Genomic DNA, 10,295 nt, shown 5'->3' with positions numbered 1-10,295 from the left:
ATTATATGTTATTATCTTTTATTTATTAAAAACTATGGCTCGACAACCGTTACTGGAATTCGAGTTGGTAAAAATATTAGTCAAGTTGCGTATAATTTAGAAATTAAAAATTTATAACGTTATGGTTGTAAACACTTATCTGTGTTTGTGTTGTGGACCTATAAAGTTATTGTTTTATCATTTTCAAACCTGAACAATTATTATAGCTTTTAAATTGTATGTAATTTTATTTGATGCAATTTTTTATTTTTAAGGAGTTTTTTTGTGAAATTTTAAATAGCTCAACCTAGGTTTAACCTATTTAGTAAATAGGTTGGGTTGATTTGGGAATTCTCAACCCATTTCCTTAAACTTGGGTTTGGTAGTGATTTTCAATCAATTTAATTAAACAGGTCAACCCATTTAATTAAACAGGTCATCTCATTCAACCATTCAACTAGGCATTCCATTTATTTTTTTAAAAACTACTTGCTGTCAAGACTCATTCAAATTGGGTTGATTGATTCAAATTGCATTCCCCATATTTTCCTTAATCAAATCCAACAGTGCACCATCATTCATCTCTATTTAATCATCCTTTGATTTTTTTTTGCCTTCGACCATCTGTCACCAATATTCACCACCCTCTCCAAGAGAGGCCCTAATCGAATTCTACCTTAGCAATGATTACAAGCATCTATCACCATCATCACCATCAGTACGGAAACATAGGTATCAGCAACGGACATTTCCATCAAAAATCCATCACTAAAGGCCATCAGCGGCGGATCAGCAACAGAAAATAACCGACGAAAAAAACCTTGCTCGCTAATGGTTAGCGACGGAATTAGCAAGGGATCAGCGACGGATTGGGCAGTCGCAAAAAACATTGGGATCAAGTAGATTCTGTCGTAGATCCGTCGATTGTTGTCACTAATCCGTCGCTATTACCAGTAATTGAGCCATTTTTCTATATATTAATAATAGTCACTAATGTCATTAGCAATGGTGTATTAGATGTCGAAACTATTACTATTCCATACCCAAATTGCCAAATATGACAAATGAAATTCCAATTTTACAAAGAAATACTAACCATGTTTATACCAAATTAAACATCAAGCCATATCATTCAATTAATAGCAACATACTTTCAACTCGAATAAAAAACTAGCAACATACTTTCAAATTGAATAATGAAACTATCAATAATTAATAGCAATGTACAGTTTACACAATTGGTAAATGTTTTTGTTATGAGAAATAATTATGCACTATCATTTTGATTATTTCAAAAGGGAGTAATAAATTGTTTTATTGTGATTAGAAGCTGCAGTTGCGAAGACCTAGTAAATATTCCCATAATTAGAGATAGTATAAAAATTCTATACTAACAAACATAAAAATAAATTTGGGAAATTTCAGTACAATAAACATGCTTTTCCATCCACTTTTGACATAAGTGACAAGCCAGGCGGATCATATGCTAGTGGCTGTAAAAGAACAAAAAAAGTAAATGTTTTGTACAGTAAAATCATAGGCTAAAAGCATTGAACATCATAAAGAGGTCTAGTTAAGGATATATTTATGTTTTTTTTTCACATTAAGTGCTTTAAAGATATAGTGTCCGATGAAGATGCGATTGTATAACAAAACACTTTCATTTCAAAGGCAATAACGTAGGACCTCCTACACTTTTATGTGACAAGATCTTCATAATCTGCAAAAAAATAAATAAACAAAATTAAAAATTAAAAATTAAAATCAATCTTAATTTTTGTAATTAAGTGGTGATATAGATGTCAATCGATTCACAACATAGTATAATATTACCATGTTCATAATATTTGCTACCACTAAAACAACTAATGAAAGTTCATACTTACGGGTTGAAATGTAACCATGAATATTCATGTTAACTTAAACCTATCTTAGTGGAAAAAAAGCAACATGCACTACCCTAAACATCCACTTGAGTTGTTCAGCAGCCTTGTTGTTGGCTTCCATACTTTCTTGCTGAAATCATATTGGCCTTCTTAGGCTTCAACAAGACTTGTTGTTGGCTTCCATACTTTCTTACTGAAATCATATACCCTTAACATCATTATTAGAGCAATAGCTAATACACGAATATATGACAACTTAAATTAGGAAACAAAATTATAAAGGCCGAAAAGTTATAATCCAAACTAAGCAAATATGAATAGCTGCACTATGTATATACCTGATAAACTACTTTGATGTCTTTCAAGCTTGTAGGTAGGGGAAACATAACTACAGCTTCACGCACTCCCTGAAAAATGCTTCCGGATTTTCATTTAAATATATAGCTGAATGTTTGGTATATCAATCTGTTAGGTTATAAATTTAAAGATAAAAATGTAAATATTTTTCTAGATAGGGATTAGTAACAAAAGAATTACATAATATCTAGGGCTATTGTATACGATAACATATTTGAACTTACCTTGAAATACTTATTTCATTCTCTTCTCATGGATTACTAAAGTTTTAACTCGTAGTTAATCATTCTTGTTCATAAATCTTGTACAATTTTCCTCCTTCTATCTCCATCACCGATGATAGACCTCCAGTTGACACACTTTACTTTGGATTCCTGTAATATTGAGCTTAGTCAAAACCAAAACTAGATAACTTCAAAGGTACATACAAACTCTACTTAATTTCACCTCTTTCGAGTATGGCCAACACCAACAAAAAAATAATTGAAAAAATGTAATCTTTTTAACAACATTCAAATAAAATATCAGACACACATACCACATACTTGAGTGTCTTGATGATGGGGTGATGCGATTGCCAACAAAGACGCTAATTGTGGAGATCGATGCCTCAAAATTAAAAGAAATTGAAGTGTTAACGTCATTGACCTAAAGTCGTGAATCGGCGATGATGGGGCTAGAGGCGGTCAGAATGAATAATAATGGGGACAAGGGCGGCTGGAATCGACGATAATAGAGTTGGGGGAAGCCGGAGTTGATATTGGGATGGGGGTACCAAATGAAATTAGGTTAAGAATATGGATTTAGGAGGGAGGCGTCGGGGGGAAAGAAAAAATGTGAGGGAACTGAAAATTAGTGAAACAAATGAGAGGGAACCGAAACTAACGACCGAATTCAACGAGAGATCTGTGAAGGATTTTTCCGTTGCTGTTTCCATCGCTAATCCCTCTCTAATCCCTTGGTAAATTGCTAAAATTTTCGGAATAGATATCTTGTTGTTTTCCGTCGCTGATCCCTTGCAAATCCATTGCTGATTAGCTAGGTATTATTTCCCTCGCTGATTCTGTCGCTAAGACTTGATTTTCTAGTAGTTCTATGCTTAGGTTCACCTCATCCCCTTCCACCATTTTCATCACTTTCAGTTTTTTCTCTTCAATCCATTTCCTCTCCTTCCTTTTTCCCCTCAAAACCCACATCTAGAGGTTAATGGCCGTCGATTTTCTGTACTGGAGCCACTTCAATCCGTAGGATAAAGCCCTAAAACCATATCAATATCTTAACACCACTAAACGAGCCTCTTCATTCTACACATCGTAGTCGCATGCCATGTCATATCTCCTCTTTTTAAAGACACATGTTCAGGTGTATGTTTTAACTACTTGTAATTAATGATTTTGGGATTTTGATGTTAGTTTAATCGTCTTTGTTGAATCGATTGCAAATCGAAATTTATGTATGTTTTAGCTACTTGTAATTAATGATTTTGGGATTTTGATGTTAGTTGAATCATCTTTGTTAAATGGATTGCAAATCGAAATTTACACTTGGATATGTATATGACTATAAGGATATTGAATATGACTAGGTTTAAGATTTGCTGTAGATCCAAATTGAAGTATAAATCTTGATACATCAGGTTCTCTTCTACTGTTAGCAGTCAAATTCAACTTTATACCATAAATTGGAATATGGCAATATGTTTTTGTTTCTTCTTACACCGGATAAAACTAACTCTAAATATTTGTATTGTTAAGCTCATTTGGTTGGTGGTTACATAACATAAATTTTAAGGACCACAAGTACATTGAAGAGATATCACAAACGAATCTAACACCAACATCACATTGGTAAGAACAAATCTATGACATGATATCCTTATTTCCTAATTTCAAAATGCCTTACATCTTCATAACGATTTTGATGACTACCATGAGGTAATTTTCTATTAATAGTCTTAAACCTTTGCTGATTTTTGTTCTAGGTACCTTTTCTATAAAATGATTCTCAAATACCATCATTATCTTTTGGATGTTATTCCTTTTCACCATGTATGTTTAATGGTTACCTATTTTGCATTTTTTGGATTTAAAGACCTGTTCTTGCTTGAGTTTCTTGATCAGATTTGGTTCTTTATGTAATTTCATTTAATATGTGGTTCTCTCTCTATATAAAAACCTTAAACTAACTTACCACCATCTTATAATGTTTTTTTTGGTGTTTTAGTATGATTTCATTCGAAATGTATGGTAAAATCATTATATGCTACCATGGTTTGTGTTTTCAAGTTTCTTCAAGACATAAAAAGATTGTTTTCTTACCATTACTGTGGACAGTCACAACCAAATGATGCACAAGCCCTATCTGCTGTAACTAATGCATTAATGGGTTCTATACCAAAGCGTGTAGGATTTCCACCTCTAGGTGCTCATGGTGTAAGTGGAATTACCTATTTACCCTTCCATATTTAAGTTATTTAACTTCCATAGCTGAAGCTTAAGGTCAAGATTTGGTGATATATAACCACCGCCTTGTTCTAAATGCCACTTTAGCGAAAGTTACATAAATCTGATAGTAAAAAGAAGTATGATGCTATAAAAATGAAACTACTAAAAGTACATTTCCGTTTGTTACGGACCAAACAAGTATGTTTGGACAGCCCCAATTCAGCCTTTGTTTTCCCCTATTTCCACAGTCACTCTATGTCAATTTAAGACCTTGGACCACCCCATTTTAGCCTTTGTTTCCCCCTGTTCCACAACCCTTAAAACTAATTTTCCTTACTAATCTGAGCATAAAATAACAACATGCACGGTGTGGTATGATGCAGTACTAGACTTTGGACTTTTCTTTGTTTAATATATGCATGAGAATATTTAGATACATGGGTTTCTCCTTAATTTCACTTATGGTTTTATGTAGAGATTTTTTGTGCTTCTATTTATAACGAACATGTGTCCTTTTCAAGATTTTTTCCCCACTATAGGTACGTATTGGAGTCAACTGAAGGTGTATATTGTTTTTCTTACTCCAGGAGCATGAAAGGTAACTACTAAAACCGTCACCACTTGAATTAGTAAATCATATATCATTATTATTTTTTAGATCCCTCTCCCCTCCCATTCTTGTGGATTCATGATTTCACATGCCATACTTTTTATAGGTTAAACAACATCATCAAAATTCTCAGGTATGAGGGAAAACTGTTTAAGATTTATGAGTTTTCCTTGGTGACGTTGAAGCTAGGAAGTTGGTTATTAAATAAACCAAAAATCCAAGTCAATTGAAGGTCGCTGACTCTTTATCTAAGCCTATCCTTGGTGTTGCATACTGAGTACCCATTAAGATAAAAGAATGGAAAGACACTGTAGACTTGACATGACAGTGGTATATATGGATGACTATCACATGGTATTATGAATGGATTTCCTAGACAACGTACGATGCTGGTCATTTTAGAGAGTTGATACCATGCATGTCACTAAGGGTTCAATAAATCACATTATATCCTTGGAGAGAAATATAAAAAGATCCCGAATCCTGTCAACTATGCAACTCAATAATGGTCTCAAGAGTAATGAGACAAGGTTCATGACAACCCTGAAGGATGAAGTTGTTCCCTCGAAGATGGACGTCCCGAAGTATAATAAGAACATGACGTCACCAGAGTTGCATAAAAAGTTTCATCTGAAACGAAAGGTGGATCGTATGATGGAGAAATGGATAAGGTAAATAAGAATAAGAACAAAATAAGTCATAAATCGGACGTAACATCCTTCACTCGAACGACATTTAATCTTGATAATCAGATTAATAAGGGATCACCTCATAACATGTTAATATCGCAGGAATTTTCCAAGCCTTGCAAAAGGGACAACCTACATGCTAACAAGTTTGCCGAAGGGAGACATACGAAACTATACAAGATAGTTCAACGGGGTCAGGAACAATATTATGGTGTAGCAAAAGACAACCAACAATATCATTGTCAACTAAGGAAATAAAGTTCAAAGCAACAAATGTAACAACTTAGGAAAAACAAAGCATGCGACTGAGAGAAAGCTATAAAGGAAGATATTGAGATGCGACATACGAAGACTGATGATCAAGTAACATATGAAGTTCACAAAGGGTTGAGTGCTGGAAAATATGAGGGGTTTCTTTGTTAGGTCAATATGGTATGAAGAACAGGGGCTAGTGTTGAAGGGGAATGTTAAAAGATCATCACTAGCCCAGTAAAACCAATATTATTATCTAGAAGAAGTTAGCTTCTTACAGATTGCTCTGGAATATTCTAGAGCATTATGGAAGACTCTAGAATACTCTAGAACGACATGGAAGCCCATAAAATGTTAAGGAACATCCTAGAAGACATTAGGAAGTCATAGACTTCTCTAGAACATGGTAGAACATTCTAGAAATATATGGAAGCTTATAGAGTATGATATATGGTTCTAGAATTATCTAGATAGTAGTAAATGTATACTAGTATCTAGAAACTTCCTTAGAGGCCTATAACTAGGTGTGTAACTCATTTGCTCCATCCAACATCCAAGTATCCAAGAAACACTCAAAGAAACCAAAGTGTAGTAGTCGCTCAAAGTATAAGTTCTTCAGTAGTCTTAATAAAAGCATTATTATTTCCCATATAAAGACTTGTGTTCAACAGATGAAGGGTGGAGAGGATCATTGGATAGGTGAGGGAGGATCACCGATGCCAGAAAAAAAAAAAAGACCCAACGTGCAATGATGGCGGAAGGAAGGGAGAAGTGAAGAAATTTGGGGCCTTTTCTTATTTATTTATTAATAATACAATGTTATCCAATTTTGGTAAGTAGATTTATAACAACCGGTAAATATTTTTTTTTAACTATAATGAAGATGTTAAAAACTCTAGAAAATTGTTTCAAAGACTTCTTTATATTATTAAGCTAATTTGAATTTTACAACATAACTTGCTAACATAGGAAGATCAAATATCTAAATAAAAAATGTTACAAAACTTTTAAAACTTTAATATTTATATGATATTTACTTATGTTAACGTAGAAAGATCAAACCTGTACAAGAATAAGTGATGCAGAAGAAACAATGTATTAAACTCTTGATAACTTTGAAATCTTCAATATGTCGGTATAACTTCATTCGCCTACAATTACCAGATTCTTCAAGCATCCATCATGTCTTCCACATTTCACTCACAAAACGTGCTATTGGAAGTTACAAGGCTAAACCATCCCTTCCCTCAGGCTTGAAATGGACCTAACTAACACCCCTAACCCACTTAAGGATTTTGGCTACAAGAAAAATCAACGAAAAAGGATTCCTTTGTTGAATAATGGCTTGTTCAATGAGACAACCAAACCGTTTCAGAAGGAACCGGGAAGGACGCTTTCATTATACATGCATATTTCCCTACCTTTAGGCTTGAGGACAAGCCAAATCTTCAACACGTCGGCATTGATAAAGAACAGACCGTTACATCTACCAAGCTCATAGTGCCCAAGCCTTGAAAGGTTTATTCTCACAAAAAGAAAGTGAATAAGTAGCGTGATAGGTGTAGGGTGATGATGAAATTTGTTATTACATCATTTTTGGAGAGTATTATATATGTGGTGAACGCGCGAATAAGGATTACGTTAGACCTATAGGGACGACAATTGTCGTCTCTATAGGTTCAAAAAGTCGTCCCTATTGGTGTTTGGGGCGATATGTTGTCCCTATAGCTTTCGTCTCTATAGCCCCGTCGCAATAGATCTGTATTGTCGTCATTAATAAACTCGTCGCGATTGGTAGCCTTTGGTGACAGTATGTCGCCCTATTCTGATTTGTTGCTATAAGTTGATGTCTCCTTTGGTAAAGCTATAGGGACGACATGTCGTCTCTATAGATTAATCTATAAAAGCAACTTGTCGTCTCCACAAGTACAACTATAGAGACGACTTGGCGCCTCCACAGATAAACCTATGGAGACACCATGTCGTCTCCATAGATGTAGCGATAGACACAATTGGTCATCTCCATAGATGGATATAGAGTGGGAAGCAGCCACCCTATAGCAATGGTGTTTCGTCGTGGTTGATGTATCTTTAGAGACGACATGTCGTCTCTATAGGTATGTCATGTCGTCTCTATAGATACCCCTATAAAAACAACATGTCGTCTCTATAGGTATCTGTAGAGATGATGTCGTCTCTATAGGTATTTCCATATACTCCTTTTAACCACTATAATTTCCCAAATTCTTAAAATAGTAAATTTACAAAATAGCTAAATCGGTAAATTTAATTGCAAAATATTAAAATACATTATAATCTCAAAACATTAAAATATAATACAATCTCAAAACATTTACCAAAACATTCATTTGAAATGTATAAAAGTTTCAGAGAATTACAAATAATACCTAATTTAATCTGATCCACTAGAAGTTTGCGAATCGGTACTTTGATCATCATCACTTTGAGCATCATCACTTTGAGCATCATCATTATATATCACTTGTCTGTTTGGAAGTTGTACCTGTGAGAGATCAATATTGAATTGAACCGGCGGTGGAGGTTGGGTGTTTGGATTTTGAGACATGAACATTTGTTGCATTTGTTGATTAAACTGTTGACTCAATTGTTGAGTCAACTGAAGAGCAAATGCATTGAGGTCTACATTATTTGTTGAAGGAGCTGGGATATTATAAGGTGCTATATTTTTCACTTTTCGACCAACACTCCGTGTATGACCTCTCCTTTCTCCAAGTACACGAGCCAAGCATTCTAGCTGTTTGACTTTTGATTCATCGCCACCAACCTCGTCCAACATTTTCTTATACTCATTTTCAATTTTAACCTACAACAAAAAAAAAAATAAACATACATTAGTTTCTTTTAACTAAAAATCGGCAGCATAACGACTATAAAGAAGACAACCAACCTGTCCAACTATAATTAATAAGAACAATAAGTCTAAAATTTCATCATACCTATCATAGCAATCTACTTTCGATATATTTAATGTATTTTTAAATAGCAATATAAGCAACATAGGTAATCCACTTTTAATACCATAATAATATAGAAACTTTTTACTTACCCAATCTTGTTGTGCTTGCATGTTGCACCATCCACGACCTTCTTTATAGTGACTCTTCTTCCAACCCTCAATATAATTCACCTTTCATGTTGCTTTTCTCTATATAGAGTTAGAAAAAAAAAACTATTATTAAGATTTCATATAACTGTTAATAAATCCTTAAATAATACTAAAAATAAACTTATTTCCTTAAACCGTTTTTGGGAATAGGGTTCACTCCCATGTGAACTTGGATAAAGTTGTTTTCCTCTGTTCTCACTATTTTGTATAGACTTTCCCTTCCATTTTTCATTTGTGTAAAGCTTGTCGAGAACTTTCCCCACTCTTTTTCAGACTGTGTCCGTGGGGGATTTCTCTTTACGAAGTCTACATCCTTATAGCCTCCCACAGTATCAAAATGTTCCTTTAACTTCCCTTTCTGACGCCTCTAACACGATGCACAATCACTGTCGATTCCTTGAATCATTTAATTCCAGAAAGGTGTGTCTTGGAAAGCTTCAATATCATAATAATTCTACAAAATAAATGATTATTACACATCTAAAAATTATAAGATTTAAATAAAAATAAAACATTATATTGTATACTTACATGCACTTCGAGATAAACTTTGTTTTTGAATTTTGCAGGGACATCTTTCCAACTTGGATAGTAAAAAGGGACAAATTTTGCAACACTATTTGAGACACACCGTATGTAAAGTTGGTAATTGTCTCCACAAAACTTAAATTGTTTTCCCGTAAGTTCAATTTTAAGTGGTAGTGGCCCTTTGTTTTTATCAAACATTCGTTCCAAATTTGTGTTTCGTCCATTCATACGAGTTTTCGTTGGCTTTGCTACATTGACACATGTAATTGAAAAGTTAGTATGTTAAAAATATATTCAATATGAAGACATATTTTATCATAAGAAGTTACTTACATGACTCACAGGATGTCGGGATCTTCTGTGGACGTCGAGGAGGCTCATTCCCACCATCTCCACCATGGC

General features: G+C 34.0%; 1 protein-coding gene and 1 long non-coding RNA gene across 4 annotated transcripts; both read right to left on the bottom strand.

Annotated features, from left to right (window-relative positions):
• Positions 1-1,529: 1,529 nt before the first annotated feature.
• Positions 1,530-3,728, bottom strand: LOC111897456 (uncharacterized). 3 transcript variants are annotated; one of them, XR_006188713.2, is made up of 5 exons: positions 2,761-3,728; positions 2,447-2,596; positions 2,204-2,330; positions 1,939-2,058; positions 1,530-1,699 (listed from the first exon to the last, which is right to left on the bottom strand). It is a non-coding gene; the product is annotated as an uncharacterized LOC111897456 (long non-coding RNA). The 3 variants fall into 3 exon arrangements; XR_006188714.2 differs by having other exon boundaries at positions 2,204-2,309; XR_002852264.3 differs by having other exon boundaries at positions 2,204-2,272.
• Positions 3,729-8,630: 4,902 nt separating this feature from the next.
• Positions 8,631-9,431, bottom strand: LOC128132312 (uncharacterized). The gene is made up of 2 exons (XM_052768836.1): positions 9,306-9,431; positions 8,631-9,062 (listed from the first exon to the last, which is right to left on the bottom strand). Exons 1-2 carry the CDS (start codon positions 9,324-9,326, stop codon positions 8,631-8,633), a joined length of 453 nt encoding a protein of 150 aa, XP_052624796.1. The 5' UTR covers positions 9,327-9,431.
• Between the last annotated feature and the right edge of the window lie 864 nt (positions 9,432-10,295).

The sequence above is a fragment of the Lactuca sativa genome, chromosome 2 (genome assembly GCF_002870075.4).
Source record: "Lactuca sativa cultivar Salinas chromosome 2, Lsat_Salinas_v11, whole genome shotgun sequence".
NCBI lineage: Eukaryota > Viridiplantae > Streptophyta > Magnoliopsida > Asterales > Asteraceae > Lactuca > Lactuca sativa.
The sequence above is the reverse complement of the archived record's forward strand: the minus strand, read 5'-3'. Positions and strand labels throughout refer to the sequence as shown.